This window comes from Chanodichthys erythropterus, chromosome 3, assembly GCF_024489055.1.
Source record: "Chanodichthys erythropterus isolate Z2021 chromosome 3, ASM2448905v1, whole genome shotgun sequence".
In the NCBI taxonomy this organism is placed as follows: domain Eukaryota; kingdom Metazoa; phylum Chordata; class Actinopteri; order Cypriniformes; family Xenocyprididae; genus Chanodichthys; species Chanodichthys erythropterus.
In genome coordinates this window covers 25785103-25804984 of record NC_090223.1, presented here as the reverse complement: position 1 = coordinate 25804984, position 19882 = coordinate 25785103, and the positions used below count along the sequence as shown (strand labels likewise).

At 38.4% G+C, this 19882-nt stretch overlaps 3 protein-coding genes across 3 annotated transcripts; 2 read left to right on the top strand and 1 right to left on the bottom strand.

The window, feature by feature from the left end:
- Nucleotides 1–106: 106 nt before the first annotated feature.
- mcm5 (minichromosome maintenance complex component 5) lies at nucleotides 107–8048 on the top strand. The gene is made up of 16 exons (XM_067381506.1): nucleotides 107–429; nucleotides 872–998; nucleotides 1987–2115; nucleotides 2303–2475; nucleotides 2768–2923; nucleotides 3011–3180; nucleotides 3263–3434; nucleotides 3523–3634; nucleotides 3751–3894; nucleotides 3998–4063; nucleotides 4155–4331; nucleotides 5885–5997; nucleotides 6193–6321; nucleotides 6547–6689; nucleotides 6955–7082; nucleotides 7182–8048. Exons 1-16 carry the CDS (start codon nucleotides 260–262, stop codon nucleotides 7281–7283), a joined length of 2211 nt encoding a protein of 736 aa, XP_067237607.1. The 5' UTR covers nucleotides 107–259; the 3' UTR covers nucleotides 7284–8048.
- hmox1a (heme oxygenase 1a) lies at nucleotides 7949–11156 on the bottom strand. Its single transcript, XM_067381507.1, has 7 exons — nucleotides 11042–11156; nucleotides 10923–10965; nucleotides 10629–10740; nucleotides 9251–9466; nucleotides 8862–9134; nucleotides 8233–8281; nucleotides 7949–8156 (listed from the first exon to the last, which is right to left on the bottom strand). The coding sequence occupies exons 2-7, from the start codon at nucleotides 10961–10963 to the stop codon at nucleotides 8029–8031; spliced, it is 819 nt and encodes a 272-aa protein (XP_067237608.1). The 5' UTR covers nucleotides 10964–10965; nucleotides 11042–11156; the 3' UTR covers nucleotides 7949–8028.
- An 870-nt stretch (nucleotides 11157–12026) lies between these two features.
- On the top strand, nucleotides 12027–19740 carry foxred2 (FAD-dependent oxidoreductase domain containing 2). The gene is made up of 10 exons (XM_067372537.1): nucleotides 12027–12150; nucleotides 12512–12731; nucleotides 12949–13254; nucleotides 13369–13620; nucleotides 15174–15506; nucleotides 15581–15747; nucleotides 15840–16005; nucleotides 17391–17617; nucleotides 18652–18822; nucleotides 19161–19740. The coding sequence occupies exons 2-10, from the start codon at nucleotides 12517–12519 to the stop codon at nucleotides 19391–19393; spliced, it is 2070 nt and encodes a 689-aa protein (XP_067228638.1). The 5' UTR covers nucleotides 12027–12150; nucleotides 12512–12516; the 3' UTR covers nucleotides 19394–19740.
- Nucleotides 19741–19882: the final 142 nt, after the last annotated feature.

The following is a 19882-nucleotide window of genomic DNA, read 5'->3' as shown; positions in this document are numbered from 1 at the left end:
GCCTTTTTCGTGACGTACCTCGTCATAACGGCTTGTGGACCAATAAGCGGCACGGAAAAGTCACTGTGGGTGGAGTCTGGCTTCAGCGCGAGCTGGGCTAGAGGTTTTGCCGCGAAAGTCAGCGCGCGTGTGTCAGGGAAACACATTGTTGATTCTGACCGACACAGAATATTAGCAATACTTACAATTCAAAACACTGTTTGAAGTGATAGCTTATTGATCGTTTATTACAAGGAGTCCACTCCAGAACATTTGCAAAATGTCGGGATTTGATGATCCAGGAGTTTATTACAGTGACAGTTTCGGTGGAGGTGATGGCATTGGCGATGAGGGGGTCGTGAAACGCAGCCAGATCAAAAAGAAGTTTCGTGAATTCTTGAGGCAGTTTAGAGTCGGAACCGATCGCACTGGATTCACCTACAAATACAGGTATTGTGATAGTTTGCTTGCATCCTGCTTATGATTCTTTGTTCACAATGAGCGAATACGTTTTGAACAATGCAATTAAAGTTTCCTTGTGCTGATCGTTGCATATTATATATATAATTATATATCCAGTTATTATTTTTCCTGAACCCATATTCAATTTGGTGTAGATTAATTAAGAGTTATGCGCGATTTACATCGTTCTTCATCAGAGTGACTCAGTAGAACCGATTTGGAACATGTTTTGTATGACAGAATCGTTTGAGTCGGTTCAGTGATCCGAACTGTTCGAAAGAATCGAATGATTTCCAAACGCTATTTTGCCCTAATAAAGTGAACTATGTGTATAAAATGTACTTTTTAAAACTAGGTTTATCATCTTCGTCTGCTATTTTTATTATTGTAATGCTTTGTTCCACTGTTAAATGTATTTTTTTGTCCTCAGAGATGAGCTCAAGAGGCACTATACTTTGGGAGAGTACTGGATTGAGGTAGAGATGGAGGATTTGGCCAGTTTTGATGAAGATCTGTCAGACTGTCTTTACAAACTTCCTACTGAGAATTTGCCATTGGTAAGGACAGAATTACAGAAGTCATTTTTCGCATAAATATTGGAAATTTCACAAGACTTAAGTAATCTAATTTCAGGTTATGGACTTTCTTAAAGGGTTAGTTCACCCAAAAATGAAAATAATGCCATTTATTACTCTCCCTCATGTCGTTCCACACCTGTAAGACCTTCTTTCATCTTCAGAACACAAATTAAGATATTTTAGTTGAAATCCGATGGCTCAGTGTGTCCTCCATAGGGAGCAATGTCACTTCCTCTCTCAAGATCCATTAATGTACTAAAAACATATTTAAATCAGTTCATGTGAGTACAGTGGTTTAATATTAATATTATAAAGTGATGAGAATATTTTTGGTGCACGAAAAAAACAAAATAACGACTTATATAGTGATGGTCGATTTCAAAACAATGCTTCAGGAAGCTTCAGAGCATAATCAATCAGCGTGTTGAATCTTCTGTTCGGAGCGCCAAAGTCACGTGATTTCAGCAGTTTGGCGGTTTGACACGTGATCCGAATCATGATTCGACACGCTGATTCATTATGCTCCAAATCTTCCTGAAGCAGTGTTTTGAAATCGGCCATCACTAAATAAGTTATTATTTTTTTTTTTTTTTGGTGCACCAAAAATATTCTTGTCGCTTTATAATATTAATATTGAACCACTGTACACATGAACTGATTTAAATATGTTTTTAGTACATTAATGGATCTTGAGAGAGGAAATGTCATTACTCCTATGGAGGCCTCACAGAGCCATCGGATTTCAACTAAAATACCTTCATTTGTGTTCTGAAGATGAACGAAGGTCTTACGGGTGTGAAACGACATGAGGGTGAGTAATGAAATACAGAATTTTCATTTTTGGGTGAACTAACCCTTTAATATTGTTTATGACTTTCCGGGATGCTGTATTATATTTGTGCAATGCATAAGTCTAATTTGAACATTGTTGTTTATAAGATTTACATTTAATGATGTTGATTGACAGTTGGAGGAGGCGGCACAGGAAGTGGCTGATGAGGTCACACGTCCACGGCCACTAGGAGAAGAGACTGTACAGGACATACAGGTCATGCTGAAGAGCGACGCCCACCCGTCCTCCATCCGCAACCTGAAAGTGAGAAAATAATGTTATCTTGACAATTACAAAATGAAAACGGATGGATAGCGGAGTATTTGTTTACTCCTGAGTGTTTATTTGTGCCTAAGTGTGCCACATCCATACATCTACAATGAAAACAATTAACACTTTAAGATTTAAAAAAAAAATAAAAAATTCTACTTATCCCTGTCATCTTTTGCAGTCAGAGCAGGTGTCACGTCTGGTGAAGATTCCCGGTATAATCATATCCTCTACGGCTGTGAGGGCCAAAGCCACCAAAGTGTGTCTTCAGTGCCGCGGATGCAGAGCGGTCATCAGTAACATTCCTCTGCCACCGGGACTGCAGGGTTACGCTCTGCCCCGCAAGTGCAACACGTGAGTATTTTGCCAAATGCTCAGTTTAGTTTTAACACGCTTCATTCTGTTTAGGGATTTTCTAGTGCTAACTTGTCTGAAAAACATATATTTTTTTTAGTCTGCCCAATTTTGAATATCATGTGACTAATTTCATCAGTACAAAATTTTATAAGATGGTCTTATTTAAAATTATTTGGTTACACTATTTTAGGGTGTTGCATCAATTAACTGATGCTGTCAACCCATCCCTACTGGATACAGAGAATAGGCATGTATTTATACCAATTTCCTGTCTCTTTTTGTCCTGCAGCGAGCAGGCGGGCCGTGTCAAGTGCCCTGTGGATCCGTATTTCATCATCCCGGATCGGTGCGTGTGTGTGGATTTCCAAACTCAGCGTCTGCAGGAAGCTCCTGATGCCGTTCCTCACGGAGAGATGCCACGACACATGCAGCTCTACTGCGACAGGTGGATGGACACACCGACAGCTTCATGTTATCATGTGATGCTTTTTTTTGTCTACAGTGTGCCTAATTCATGACTTTCATCTCCCAGGTACTTGTGTGACCGTGTAGTGCCAGGCAACAGAGTAACTGTGATGGGCATCTACTCCATCAAAAAGGTGGCTCAAACCAAAGCCAAAGGTCGCGATAAGGGGGCTGGTGTGGGCATCCGAGCAGCGTACCTGCGTGTGGTCGGCATTGAAGTGGATACTGAAGGAGCAGGTGAGCATGTGTAAAATATTATGGGAAATGTTTGTCTTGGGTTGAAAATGGCTATTCTCATGTCCTTCTCACCGTCTTTCAGGCCGTGGAGCCACTGGTTCAGTCTCCCCTCAGGAGGAAGAGGAGTTGAGGGCTCTGGCTTCCTCTCCGTCCGTCTATGACTCCCTCGCTCGCTCTCTCGCCCCGTCCATCTACGGAAGCGATGACCTGAAGAAGGCCATAGCGTGCCTTCTGTTTGGGGGCTCCAGGAAGAGGTGAGACAACAGAAGCTGCCTCAACTTCACATTTAACTTTTTTTTTTTTTCACCACCTTTCTAATCTGCTCAAAATGGCTTTTGTTAGGTTGCCTGATGGTCTGACACGCAGAGGGGATATTAACTTGTTGATGTTGGGAGATCCAGGCACAGCCAAGTCTCAGTTGCTGAAGTTTGTGGAGAGATGTTCTCCCATTGGGGTAAGACTGTGATAAAGATGGACCATCATTCAATCACAAATGTCTGCTAAATGCCTGAATATAAATATTTCTTGTAATTGAGAATCTGTGTTAAAATGTATGCGTCTGTCTGTTAGGTCTACACCTCTGGTAAGGGCAGCAGTGCTGCTGGTTTGACAGCCTCTGTTCTTCGAGACCCCAACACTCGTGGTTTCATCATGGAGGGAGGTGCCATGGTGCTGGCGGATGGTGGAGTGGTCTGCATTGATGAGTTTGACAAGGTTGGACTTCTTCTAAGCAGTCTGGATATCTTGCATATGTTCATGCAGTCTTATGAAATGCTTTGAGCTTTGTGCTAAACCATGAAGTTTTTCTTTTCAAAAGATGAGAGAGGATGACAGAGTCGCCATCCATGAGGCCATGGAGCAGCAGACCATCTCTATTGCAAAGGTACCAGGTGTTTTTCACTGCAATAGAAATCCACTATTACTCTCTCATCAAACAGACAGACTCATCAGTTTCTTTGTGTTTTCACCTAAAGGCCGGCATCACCACCACTCTGAACTCCCGTTGCTCTGTATTGGCTGCTGCCAACTCTGTGTTCGGCCGCTGGGATGATACAAAGGGAGAGGACAACATTGACTTCATGCCCACCATTCTGTCTCGATTCGACATGATCTTCATCATCAAAGACCATCACGACCAACAGCGAGACATGGTGGGTGAACAAAACAATAGCTGCTCATAGACTAAGGGTGCGTTCATACTTGTAGTTCGGTTCGTTTGGTTCATTTGGTCCGGTTAGCGTTCAGATTGGCAATTTTATCACTGAAACAAAAGATACCGAACCTTAAGGCATAGGGATACATTCACAACGTGATTGGTCAGATTTTATGACGTATTGCCTATTTTTAGAAGGAATTTACGAACATCCAAAACAGTTCTGTTTGCTGAGGTAAATGCGCTCGTTGTGTGTGTGTAGCCTGCATGTGATGGTAACTCGTGAAGAGCTTATAAAATGTGTAAAGTAGTCAAAACACCAGCGGGAATCCATCTGTCACACACACACAAACGATCTGCTGCGTGGAGACGCGCGTCTGATGCCTGTGATGGGCAAACTCGCGATTATGACGAGAAAAACCGACATGCGTGAGGATTCTGTCCTTTTTAGGGTCTCATCTTCCTGTTTTTGGTTTGTTTACATGTCTTGACCCGTCTTTTCAGCGGTCTCGGTCCGCTTGTTTGGTGCGCACCAGGGTTCGGATGGCAGCGTTCACATATGTTCAAATGAACCGCACTAACAGAGCAATCGCACCAGGGTTCGTTTTAATCGAACCAAACATGACAAGTGTGAACGCACCCTAACTCTTTTCCCGCCAGAGTTTTTTTTTTAATTTATTTTGTTTTATAAAGTTGCAAGCCACCGCCATTGTTTTTGATCATTTTTATAAAAATTTAATGGCTCCAGAATATTTTGTGGTATGAATATCTGAACATGCAATATATCAATACCAGTATATCAGAAAAAGTTTAATTCTAGCTTCATGCATTTTTTGTTTTTTGTCAACACTTGAATGTATTGAACACATTGAACATTTTGAACAAAAATCCCCCCTTGAAGACTACAACATGCATAAGCAATGCTTTTATCACTTGTCTCTGCTCCTTTTTTGCTTGTGTTTTGATCTGGAGACTCTTTAAAATGATGTGTAATAGCGCCCCCCTATTGTGGAAAATTCTCTCAGTGGTGGGGAAAGATGTTTAAAGGTGCCATCGAACGTTTTTCTACAAGATGTAATATAAGTCTAAGGTGTCCCCTGAATGTGTCCGTGAAGTTTCAGCTCAAAATACCCCATAATTTTTTTTTATTTTTTTAACTGCCTATTTTGGGGCATCATTAACTATGCACCGATTCAGGGGCTGCTGGCCCTTTAAATCTCGTGCTCCCTGCCCATCGAGCTCGTGACTCTATAATACAGTGCATTTTCAAAGTTCACACAGCTAATATAACCCTCAAATGGAGGGTTACGTAACAGTTGGTGTTATGTTGAGATTCGCCTGTTCTTCGGAGGCCTTTTAAACAAATGAGATTTACATAAGAAGGAGGAAACAATGGAGTTTGAGACTCACTGTATGTCATTTCCATGTACTGAACTCTTGTTATTCAACTATACCAATATAAATTACATTTTTTTTTAATTCTAGGGCACCTTTAAATGTTTAAATTATTTCTTGTGAGCTAATGCTCATGCCTGTGTGTTTTTCCTTTAGACTTTGGCCCGGCATGTGATGAACGTTCACTTGAGCGCTCAGACACAGACGGAGGGCGTGGAGGGAGAGATTCCTCTGGCCATGCTGAAGAAATACATTGCCTACGCAAGAGTGTAAGTCTGGGTCAAGATAACATGTGCAAATAATTTATGAAGTACAAAAAAAGAGCTACAGTGGCTTCCCCAATTGCAGCAACTTCTGTTTTTATTAGATGTTTTTTGGCACATTCCCAGGAAGTGGTGATTTTCGTGGCTTTGTATGGAAACATTGTCTATCAGAATTAAAATGCTTTGTCAACTCACAAACAGGAAATGTGGACCACGTCTGTCTGCGGCCGCTGCGGAGAAACTGAAGAACAGATACGTATTGATGAGAAGCGGAGCGAAGGAACACGAGAGAGAGATCGACAGACGTGCTTCCATCCCCATCACTGTCAGGTAACAACTGAATTCAGTATTAAGGCACCTGTTTTTACTCATTTTGTTCCTCGATAGGTGTATTTTTACAGCCAGTATTTAGAATGTATCACAGTGGCATGTAATATACAGATTATACTTATTCACCAGTAGGTATGAGGTGCCATTGCTTATTTCATACATAGCACTTGTCTAGCAGTTTTTATGAAGTTATTATTAACTTGATGATCATTTGTCATCCTGCAGGCAGCTGGAGGCTGTGGTGCGCATTGCGGAGTCTCTCGCTAAGATGAAGCTGCAGCCCATCGCTGGAGAGGAAGAGGTGGATGAGGCTCTGAGACTCTTCCAGGTGTCCACGCTAGACGCGGCCCTGTCCGGCAGTCTGTCCGGTAAGTGTTGGTCTTTTAAAGTAGAGAATAGACTGTAATATTACACATCGCTGCAGATCCCTGTGGAGAATTAGGCCTGCCACTAAAAATAAATAACGTAATCAATTTAATAATAGTAATATTAATAGTAATAGTTTACCCAAAAATGAAAATTATCCCATGATTTTCTCACCCTCAATCAGCCAGTTTATCATTATTGAGCCCCTGAACTTTTTAGCTTCTATAAATGTAGCTGGCGAGTCTGATGTATGCTGTTTGTCTGTAGGTGTTGAAGGATTTACCACTCAGGAGGATCAGGAGATGATCTCTCGCATAGAAAAACAGCTGAAGAGACGCTTCGCCATCGGCTCCCAGGTGTCTGAACACAGCATCATACAGGATTTCACCAAACAGGTGTGTTGGAGCTCCAAGAGTTGATCACAATCTGCCTAACTTCTCACATGACTATTATTTATTGTCAGTGTGTAATTACTTTGTCTGTTCTTTTAACAGAAATACCCAGAACACGCCATTCACAAGGTCCTTCATCTGATGATGAGGAGGGGTGAACTGCAGCACCGTATGCAGAGGAAGGTTCTCTACCGGGTCAAGTAGAGAGATGTTGTGTGATTTTCACACACAAATCTGCCAGCAGAGCCTGGCATCTAAACACAGATGTGCAGACTGAAGCCACCGCAGAAATGATATACAATTCAGATTTATTGTACATAGTTGTCTAGACACTCCATTGCTGGAGAAATGTCATGTTTATCAATCTACCCGTTTGCTGAGAAGTTCTTCTCCTTTTTGTCAGTGCTTGGTATGCTTTACTGTCTTCACATGGTTTTTCAATGAAAAAGAATGCTTCATCACAAATGTAATCTGTCACTCGTCAAAGTAAAGATATGAATTTTGTATGGATAACATAATAAAGCAATTTAAAAAATGAATATTTGTGTCTGTCTTGTAGTAAAAAAGACATCAGTTTTAATTTTTTTATAAAGTTAAATTTTATTGTATTTTTCAAGAATACATAGAAAACAATTGCATATTTTATGGACAGATAAAAATATATTTGTTGAATGCACTTAATAATTTTGGATAAAAGCATCTGCCAAATGTATAAATGTAAATGCACATATGTTAAAAGCTGGTACATATTTTAAAGAAAAATATATGCTGACATGATACATTTTAAAGTTATTTCTAAATGACTTTTTGGGTCACTTGAAAATGTGCTTGATTTATTACTGAGTGCATGTTTTATAATACCCATGATAAGTGTTGGTTAAAGATCAGCCTGTAGATTTGACCTGTGGTATTAAAATCTAATACTGACAAAAAAAAAAAAAGTGCTGAATCAAAAAGCATAAACTCCCATTCCAACAGTTGCCAAAGTGATTCCCACACCTAGGGCAAACTGGAGAATCGGAGAGTTGGAGAAGGTTCTTGATTGACTTTGGGATGCTGTGTCATTTCTTTTTTCACCTAAACAAATAGAATATGGTAATTATTATATATATTTACTATTTCTAAGCAATTTCACTTATTTTTTGATACTCACTTGAAGCTTCCTCTGTGATGCTCAGCATTTTCTGAAGATCATCAAAAACCTGTTTGAAATGACAAATACAAACATTGCATCAATGTTTAAAGTTTTTTCAACCTTATTTTCTTGCAAGAAAATATCATTCTGTCTTATCATTCTAGCTCTGATGGGCCATCTATCCATCCATCCTTCTCAAAAGTTAGGGGTTAGTAATATTTTGTAATGTTTTTCAAAGAAGTCTTATTCTCACCAAGGCTGCACTGATTTGCTCAAAAATACAATAAAAACTAATATTTTGAAATATTACTATTTAAAATGACAGTTCTATTTAATTATATTTTTAAAATGTATTTTTTTTTTATTGTGATGGCAAAGCTGAATTTTCAGCTATTACAAATATCTTGCTTTTGATCAATCTAATGCATCCTTGCTGACTAAAAATATTACTTTCTTACTACTATTTATAAAAAAAAAAAACTGAACAGACCCCAAAGTTATATGTATATAAGGGGAATATAGATAGACAGACAGACAGACAGATAGATAATAATGAATAATTTTTGGTTTGACTGTATATATTTTTTTCTGTTATATACATATAAGTTTGGGGTAACAGATGTCATATATAATGTGTCATTGCTCACCTCAATGTTGAACTCAAAAGCTCTGGTAGCCTCATCCAGCACTTCCTGTCTCTGCTTCTCTGTTAACTCAATGCTGTTCATTCTGCTCCTGTACAGCTGCTTGAATCTATTGGGGCTCGTCACTCCAGGAAATGAGAAGAATGCGATTCCCTTGATGCCGCTCAGTCCCAAGGATTTCTGGGTAATTTTGCCCAGCACTTGGCCTCCTGACAGATCACCGAGATAGCGTGTATAGGCATGTGCCACCAGAAGATTTGGACTGTTCTTGCCAATCTAAAGGGAACAGAGAGCACTGAATTAGAATGAAAATCACTGGAATGGAAGAGCGTTAAATGCTCTAATTTCACATCCTCATGCATTCCACTTAAAGAGATGATTCACAGACTCGCCTCTCTCAGTCTCTGTGAGTATCTGTGTGTGGCGGCAGGCACTGTTATTCTCTTCCTCCAGTGGGGTCCAAAGAAGTGCTCCAGGTCCAGCTCCAGAGACTCCAGTCTGGCCAGCTCCTGAGGGAAGTAGACGGGCTGAACGGCAGGATGGTCGGCGTTCCTGTCCAGCTCTTCCTCTAGCGCTCGGTAGATCTCATACAGAGAACACAGCAGAAGCTGGAAACACAATTGCAATTATTACACACGACACAGATGAAGTTAGCTGTTAGTACAAGGCTCTATAGAACCTATATATTATTATTATACATTTTATTTATAGGCGCCTTACATGACACTTAAGGACCAAAAAAAATAAAAAATACATAAAAATCAACAATAAACAACAATTAATCATTATTACAATCAAAACAGACTTGAGACAAACTATATTAAGGGTTCTGTCAGGTGCTTCATATACAGAAGCTTTTAGGGGTTCTTATAATGGGATCATTTTATGAATTTAGTTTTAATTAATTTTGTTTTAATTGTAATTACATTTTACGAATTAAACAGCTCAGAAACATACTTTATTATTAGACAAGAAATGAAATAACCTGTTAAACATGAAAGTATTTTGCAGTCGTTTAAGACATTTCTCGTTATATAGAACCATTCTGGCATAAAAAGTGTTCTTTAAATCTAAAATCAAGAACCCTAGAGTTCTATAGAGAACCCCAAATGAACCTTACAAAACAAGTTCTGACTTCTTGAAGTTCTTCAGAATTCTTAACACTATTATTATTAGTGATAATGTGGAAATCTATTGATATCGTTTAATTGATATTCAATCTATATTTTAAACTTTTTGCATACAATATGTAGCATAATTCATACATTTAACTTTATAGCCTTCATAAAATAACATTCAGCAATGTGGATTTTTTCTCTTCATTAAAATATAGGAAGTCATGACTTTTTAATTTAATAAATCGATTAATCAAAGACATGTTTAACTGATTATCAAAATAGTTAGGTACAGCAGATGGTATTACAGTGTTACTTTTTAATACACCATTGTGTTGAATGAATACTAAATTGATGCTCCATGGAATTTATATTGTACATATAAGGTGTTTAAAATTACCCTACTATGGTACATATCTGAACAACTACATGCCCAAAAAAACTTAGCACTTCTTATGGTATTTTTTTGGGTATTTTGTATTTGTTAATATTATAAGCTTTTAGAATGTATCAAAACACAATACATCTTATTTTCTTGAAAAACATTTATTTTAAACCCCTTTATTGTTTCATATAGGCCTATTTTTTACATGTTAAAGTCACATATATTTGTCTGCATCCTGATTGTGAATGTATGGTCTTTGTGTAGCTGTACCTTGTACTGTGTTTGTGTGATCTGTCCTTTCTGGTAGTTGAGCATCAGTTGTGTGTTCTCAGCTCTCACGTGACTGTCTTTGGTGGCTGCTTTTATCTGCTCAGACAGATCACTGCAGAAAAAACATGGCACAATCACTCATCAGCAGTCTAAAAACTGATTTATACTTATGCTTTTAAGAATCACTGACTCGACTTTACTTCAGGCTTCAATGCTGCAGTATAATAATCACTATGAGTTTCATTCGATGATTACTGGCTGAATGAAAATAATAAAAAGACATGTTTTTTTTACCTGCCAGTGCTATCTCTTGGTTTGCTTTTCGTGGATTCCATCTCTAAAAGAACAAATATTTGTTATTAAATCTCATAAAGTCCACTGTAACAGATTTAAATGAAGTTTTGTCGTCTTACTTGCAGTGTCGGAAGTCCTTGTGTGTTTCTTGCTGTCTCTCTCTTGTCTCTTCACAGTGTTCACAGAGGCTGTGATCTCCCTCTCCTCCACACTTCATTTTTATACCCTCTCCTTCCCATTTGAGTCATTACATTTATGGAAAAGGGAAGTGAAAAATGTCGAGGTAGTTCCACATGCTTTCACTAACCATGACTGGACGTTTTCTTCGACTGAGAAATCTCAATGGTTTCTCATGACAGAGCAATGAGAGTCACATGACATGAGACCAGTTTGAGTCAAGGTTTATATGGGTTATGAAGTTAGAAAGTGTGTTGCAATGTATGCAATTAAGCGTACAAAGTCTAATAAAGCTTTAAAACAATGTGTTGTGGGCACTTTTATAGTTTACGCTGATTTCATGACTGTACAGTTTCTTTGTTGGCGTGGTTCTCTAAACATGACACAGCAAAACCTCAAAACAATGACAGTGTAGTTTTAATTTTTTTTTTTGTAATGTTCTGCTTAATTTCAGGTTATTAAATATACATATTGTAGATAAAAATCGTAATATAAAATATTTAAAATATCTTCAAAAAATCAATTAGAAAACACTTTTACATTTTCTCTATTTCATACTTAAACTAGTTCATTTAATTGATCTGCCAACAGTAGACATACATGCATGCAATCTTTGCAAATACACTCAAATGACACGGATAAAACAATAAAAAGGAAACATCTGGAAGGCTTTTGAAAAGAGGAAAACATTTTTGAGTGAATAATAACAGTTTTAATGTTTTTTTTTTTTAAAAAAAGGAAAAAAAGGAAAGTTTATTTTTTTAAGTTGTGATAAAATCGATACTTTAAAAAAAAGTTATAAAAAAATAAATAAAAACAAAATACTAGGACGCATTTAAGTGGGCGTGAACTATTTAGCCACGCCCCTCTTGCCTCTCATTGGTTCGCGTTCGACGTCCATCTCTTTCGTGACGTCAAAAGTACGCTGTCTTCTGTCTGTGGAAGATGTTATGAAAACCGTGCAATCGCAAAGATGTAGTTTACGAAATGCCGGCCTATTATTTTCATATTTTCTGTTACTAAAGGATCGCAGGAGCAGCTGTAGTTGACGGTAGGTTGATTTAGTGCCAGTATATTTACACTATGCTGTGTTTTTCGCTCTTGCATGTGTTGGATGTTGCCGCATCCCCAGAATTGGAACAGGGAGCCATAATTGGCTGTATTTGTAAACATGTACCTATATATAAAAACTATTATATATATTGTGTATTAATTTATAGTTTGTAGTTCTATTCTCAATTACTGTGTTTACCTTTATGCTTAGTTATGTATTTATTTCTTATGCTTTATTATATGAAGTAGTCTTGCTATTTTCTGCATATGCAGTTAGTTTTTAAATGATGTTATGATTTTAAGGTAAACCTCCTATTACATGTAGAGCCTTAATCTGTTGTTTGTATTTCCATCCCAAGGCCCCATGAGTGTGATCCAGCCTCTCTTCAGGCTCCTGTGTGTCCTGTCCCTGGCCAATTCTGCTTCTGGTCTTCATGGCCGAAATAAGACCGTGAGCCATGAGTACTGTGTGCTGGGAGCTGGACCTGCAGGGCTCCAGATGGGCTACTTTCTGTCCCGGAGCCAGAGAGATTACATCATTCTAGAGAGAAACACAGGACCAGGCAGCTTCTTCAACATGTACGTGAGATCTGAATGACAAACAATGTTTTCTTTAACTGAGATAGAATAATTTAGACATTTATGAAAACTATTGCAGTAAAAAGGGAACATAACTAAGTAAAATATAAAAATGTAATTACATCTTATATAACATAATTAAAATATAATGCATCTTAAGATTTATTAATATTTCTTTATTGAAGCTGAACCATCTTAATTACTGTATTCTTTTCAGATATCCTCGCCACAGAAAGCTCATCAGCATTAATAAAATATACACTGGGAGGCGGAACAAGGAATTCAACTTGCGTCATGATTGGAACTCCCTGTTGAGTGACAGGCCCGACCTGCTGTTTCAGCGAATAAGCCGGGAGCTTTACCCCAATGCTGATGACTTCCCACGTTACCTCTCAATGTTTGAGAAAGAGCTGGGGCTGAAGGTTAAATATGGAGCTGATATAGGGAGAATTCAAGCATCAGAATTTAATGGAAACCGGGGATACATCCTGTCTGATCAGAATGGTGTTAATTATCAGTGCAGGTATGGTAACTACATTCATTTATTTTAATATTTTCAATTGAATATTTGTCACTTTGATATGCCCTCATAACTTTTTTTTTAATGTAATTAAATTTTTTTTCTTTGTCTCCATAGTGTCCTGTTGGTGTCTACAGGCCTTTGGGTTCCCCAGCAGGTGGATTTTCTTGGCTCTGACCTCGTGGAGGGTTATGAGTCTATTCCCACTGATCCTGAGGAGTTTAAAGAACAAGCTGTGTTAATCCTCGGCAAAGGAAACTCTGCCTTTGAGACGGCACAAAGCATCTTGGGTAGAGCCAGCCGGATTCACTTGTATAGTCCCAGCCCAGTACGTCTCGCATGGCAGACACACTACGTCGGGGACCTCCGGTATTTCATCCGCTCTGTCCAACTCATTGCATAAAGCATAAAATGAATGTTTTCAAGTATGCTTATATCTGCAACCAAAATTCACAAGTGATTTATCCAGGTAGGATTAACGTTTTCATCCTATTCTTCTCAACCAACCCTTCTAACCCTTCCACTAAAATCAGAGGCCACTGATTGGATGATTGGCAATCAGTGTTGCCAAGTTATCCAAAAGTTATCCAAGTTATCCAAAATCCACTTTTAAGTTGTTTCTGTGAGTTTATACCACTACAACAATGTACAATTTTGGTGCTCCAACACCCCCTCCCCCCATCCGGAATTTCAGCTCCCGACTGAGAAAATTGCATTGGGCTATTTTCTCCCTCACAATTGAGAGTGTATAGGACAATTAGGACTTTGTTTCTTCTAAATCAAAATATTCTCTCACCTTGCTCATTTTATGAGTGGACATTTCTCTGAGCCCACAGCAAGTGACATGGAGAACGCAAACAAATGAAAATCTGAGGCAAAATAGGATTGTAGCATTGTAACATTAACATGACAGCAATTGGAACATAGCCATTGTTATGAAACATATAAATCAAAACATAAATGTGCTAAATAAAATGTAAACATATTTCCAATATCGGCTAGCAGCAGTATCTTGCACATCCCCACTTCATGCATCGTTGTACTGTTGACAATGGATGTTTTTTGCCCACGAAATTTCGCTAGTGTTACTGCACTTTAAGTCGAAATTAAAGTTGGCATGAAACAGAAGTTGCGATAGTCTTTTCTTCCATATTGTCATGAATATCCAAGTGAAACTGCATCTGGAATGAGAATGTAGGGCAGGACTGGATTTCATCTTTTGGGAATTGATTGGATCGTAGGAAGTTGGGCATTTCTAAATGCAGGCAGATCTGCCAGTTTGTAGTCAGTTGTGAGGATATTTAGGGTACATTTACACTAAAACGGCATACTAAAAATGAAGAAAAAAAATTCCTTTGCTTTTTTCGCGTACCTGCATCAGCATTTTCAAAATGATCCCCGTTCACGAGGATCTGTGAAAACGACTAAAAATGCTTAATTATTCATGCCATGCCAGTAGATGGCGATATAACTTTGTAATAAACACTTAACGCCTATAGACTTAACACAAAATACACATGAGCATGATGTTACCATTTTCACAAATTTGCGTTTTTGTTGTTTATACAGAGACGATGACAATATCGTTTTCAAAAGCTTGCGCTTTCAGGTCACCAAAATGCTGTTGTCAAGAAAATAAATGACCAAAACGCATAAAAAGTTTTCAGTTTATAGTCGAAAACGGTGTTGTGTTAAACGGCCCCTTAGTCTCACTCTCCGCCAAGACACACATCAAGGAGAGAAGAAATATCGTTTGGAGGGGGAGGGGAGGTTAACATTTTTGATTAAAGATTACGAGTGCACATGAATTTTTTTTAAAATAATGACATCCATGGATAAATCTTTTATAATAAACACTGCAACATTCTAAATTCAAGAATTGCGTTTCGATTTCATGGTGACTTTACCATTTCTGTTTTTAGGGCAGTAAATAATGAGCTATTAGACACGTACCAGCTGAAATCTCTAGATGGTCTTGTAGAGGGACGACTGGAGGATATTGCCATTGTCCGTAGAGGAAAAAATGCTGGGAAAAGAAGAACAGCAAAGAAAAGAAGTCGAACATCAACGGAGGGAAAGGAGCCGCTGTATTTAACTCTGACTGAACTGCTTGATGACCAGAACGGCAAGAACATTTCAGAGGTCACCGGTCAAAATCTGCCTGGTTACCACACTGATAACTTCTCTCTCAGACAGCCGTATGACCGAGTGATCCGCTGCCTGGGCTTCCGTTTTAACTTCTCCATTTTTGATGGGTAAGATATGAACAATTACATTTATTATTATGAATTATTTTCAGATTGACAAAATATTTTCATTATTGATCCAGATCTGCACGGCCGCCCCAAAGCAGCGGTGCCCGAGGCCGGTTGCCAGGTGTAACAGCCTGGTATGAAGGCAGAGGGACACCCAACATGTTTGTCCTGGGTACGGCAGCCCACTCCAGAGATTATCGTATGTCTGCTGGTGGATTTGTTCATGGGTTCCGCTACACTGGTAAGGATTACGCCTCACTTAAACATAACTTTTCACGTTTGTCATAAGAATTTAGGAGGTCATATTAAAGTTTCTCTGTTTTGCTACTACAGTTCGTGCCGTTCATAAAATCCTGGAGCAACGTTACCATAACATTGCCTGGCCCGCTACAATATTACCCATCAGTCAGCTGCAGTCTTGGATTCTTAAGAGGGTGAATGAAGCCTCTGGACCATACCAAATGTTTGGGGTTCTCGGGGACATTATTTTACTGCGAGGGTAAGAGATGCATGTACAAAATGTCATATCTGATTGTCAATCATTCATTGATGAAATATTAATAATTTTTTTGTATTTTGAATGAAATGTCTTCTGCTCACCAAGGCTGCATTAAAGGGATAGTTCACCCAAAAATGAAAATTTGATGTTTATCTGCTTACCCCCAGTGCATCCAAGATGTAGATGACGTTTTTTCTTCAGTCGAACGCAAATTATGATTTTTAACTGCAACCGCTGCCCTCTGTCAGTCAAATAATAGCAGTGATTGGGAACTTCAACTATAACAGTAAATAAAAGTTGCTTAGACAAATCAAAATTAAAACCTGCGGCTCATGACGACACATTAATGTCCTAAGACACGAAACGATCGGTTTGTGCGAGAAACCGAACATTATTTATATATTTTTACCTCTAATACACCACTATGTCCAACTCCGTTCAGCTTCCTGTTAGTGAGGTCAAAAAACGCATTCTGGTGACGGAAGTGATGTCTCGCCCATATACTTCAATGAGCACGAGACATCACTTCCGTTGTCAGAGCGCGATCAGACCTCACTAACAGGAAGCTGAACGAAGTTGGACATAGTGGTGTATTAGAGGTAAAAAATTATATAAATACTGTTCGGTTTCTCGCACAAACCGATCGTTTCGTGTCTCAGGACATCAATGTGTCGTCACGAGCCGCAGGGTTTAATTTGGATTTGTCTATGGAAATTTTTTCGACTCTTATTGTTCAAGTTCCCAATCACTGCTATTATTTGACTGACAGACAGCAGCGGTTGCAGTTAAAAATCATAATTTGCGTTCGACTGAAGAAAAAAAGTCATCTACATCTTGGATGCCCTGGGGGTAAGCTGATAAACATCAAATTTTCATTTTTGGGTGAACTATCCCTTTAATTGTTCACAAATACAGTCAAAAATAGTAATATTATTAAATATTATTGCAATTTAAAATAACTTTTCAATTTGAATATATTTTAAGTGTTATTCCTGTGATCAAAGCTGTATTTTCAGCATCATTGCTCTAGTCTTCAGTGTCACATGATCCTTCAGAAATCATAATGATATGATGATTTGATGCTTAAGAAACATTTATTGTTACTATCAGTGTTGTGCTGCTTAATATTTTTGTGGAAACCATATATGTTCTTTCAGCAGTCTTCAAAAGAACAGTGTTTATTTGAAATAGAAATCTTTTGTAACATTATAAATTTACTGTCACTTTTGATCAATTTAATGCATCCTTGCTGAATAAACTGATCTTGACAAGACTGTGATTATATCCCTCACAACCTTGTTTTCATTCACATCAAATTAAATATGGCTGCTCTGATTTAATGTCTGTTTTACCTACACAAATCTCTCTCCTCCTTCCTTCCGCAGGTCTTACTGTGAATATCTGGAGGAGTTTCCTCTGCAGGCCCTGCCCCAGCTGTCTGCTCTCTCTGGGCGGCCCCTCTCAGATCATGGACTCCTGGTCTTGGTCATGCAGTATGGACTGAACCGGACTGATACACTAGGGCCCGGTCGGGCTGAGTCAGAATGGACCAAAGCCTGGAGGTCCAACTTCCTCCATCCCGTCCTGTACTACTACAACACACTACCTACAGGTAAAGAGCTTCTCTAATATGTTTTGTTGATTTACTGTATATAGTATATTGTGAATGGAGATTCAATTAAAGGGTTAGTTCACCCAAAAATGAAAATTATGTCATTAATTACTCACCCTCATGTCGTTCCACACCCGTAAGACCATCGTTCATCTTCAGAACACAAATTAAGATATTTTTGTTGAAATCCGAGAGGTATATGACTCACCCATAGACGGCAATATAATCAACACTTTCAAGGTCCAGAAAGCTACTAAAGACAACTGTCGACGTGACTGCAGTGGTTCAACCTTTATGTTATGAAGGGACAAGAACACTTTTTGTGCACAAAAACAAAGCAAAAATAACAACTTTAATCAACAATATCTTCTCTTCTGTGTCGTTCTCATACTCTGTTGACGTTCAGCGCTTCCGTGTTTACGTCAGAATGCCGGCTCAGTATTGGCCGACGCTGTCACGTGAGCAGTACGACGCATGTGTGTGATGCTGACGCAGGAGCTGGCCAATAATGAGCCGGCGTTCGGGTGTAAACATGGGAGTGTTGCACTACGTTCACTACATCAACAGCATAAGAGATTGACAGGGAAGAGAAGATTTTGTCAAATAAAATCATTATTTTTTTGTTTTGGCACACAAAAAGTATTCTCATCGCTTCATAACGAAAAGGTTGAACCACTGTATTCACGTTGACTATTTTAACAATGTCTTTACTACTACTTTACTTTTTTGGACCTTGACAGTGTTGATTATATTGTTGTCTATAGACAAGTCATATTTCATCAAAAAATACCTTAATTTGTGTTCTGAAGATGAACGAGGGTCTTACGGGTGTAGAACATCATGAGGGTGAGTAATTAATGACAGAAATTTAATTTTTGGGTGAACTAACCCTTTAATTCTTTAATCGCTTGACCTCTCATATGTGGAATTGTATGAGATTTTGACGTTTTTGAGAATATATTTTGGACATTCTGTTGCTGTCCTATCAGTCATGTACTGGAATGTTAAATTAAGTGTGCTTTATGTTTCTATAGAGAAAGTTATGAGACATCGTCCAGTTGGCTGGCCTCTACCACGACCTGAGGCCATTCATCACATGGTCGAGGACTTCCTGACTGAATGGGATCAGCCCATATCACACAGCCAACCTCTCAGACGCTTCCTCGAGCACTGCCTCCAAACTGACCTCAGGGCCTTTTATGCTGGTCAGTACATACTATACACAAATGTGAGACATTTGAGTGCCAATAATTCACTAAATATGCACATTATGGATATTTTACAATACAAAAAGTTTGGGGTCAGTAAGATTTTATTCAGCAAATTCATATTTGACCTCACAGGAATAAATTACATTTTAAATTATATTGCAATAGAAAACAGCTATTTTATAATTGGCGAGCAGAAGAGACTTTCAGTACTTTAAAAAAATCTCACCGACCCTAAACTTTTGAACAGTATTATGTATGCCAAAAAAAACGTTCAAGTGTTCTTGCAAGACCTAATAATTTATTATGTGCTTTTATGTGTCCTTTTCCCTCAGAATCCTGTTTCCTTCTGTCCCTCACCAATCGTACCCCACCCCTCTTTTGCTGCCAAGGTTACTTAAGAAAGCAGGGCATTGTGGGAAACAGCCACCTATGGCAACATGCCCGTGAGGCAGGACTCATGGCAGATCATCAGGGAGAGGTTGCGCCCGGCGATGATTCATTAGCTCCTGAATACCCGAAACATGCTGGCACTGCAGTCGTTTCAACTATGAACTTTGACCTTTGAGGGGCATTAATGGTGCCAAAGACTGAATTTGTTCTGCTTTCAAAATCCTGTTCATCTACCTCCCACTTCTCATGGAATCTACTTACATTTTTATAGAAAACATCCCACATCCAGCGTACTCAGACTATGATCAAACATATGGTTAAATGAGTTAATGAGTATTACCTTGCCATAGTTTTTATAAGCCAAAGTATAGAGTTATATACTGTTTTATGGTGTTGGGTTTGGTGTTGCAGTACAATGCATAACTTATAATTTTTTTTATACTATTGTTAAGGGTATATAAAGTATTTTCATGGGTTGACATGCATGTACGTATATTTATAACTACAATAAAATCATCCCATCTCTAAATAATTTCAGAAAGGTGTGTGTTTGTGCTTACCTTAGTATGTAAAATTAAAATATGGAATATATAATATAAAATAAACATTGCATTGTAGCATAAAAAATAAAACAGAAACGCATTATTGTAGTCATTTAAAATCT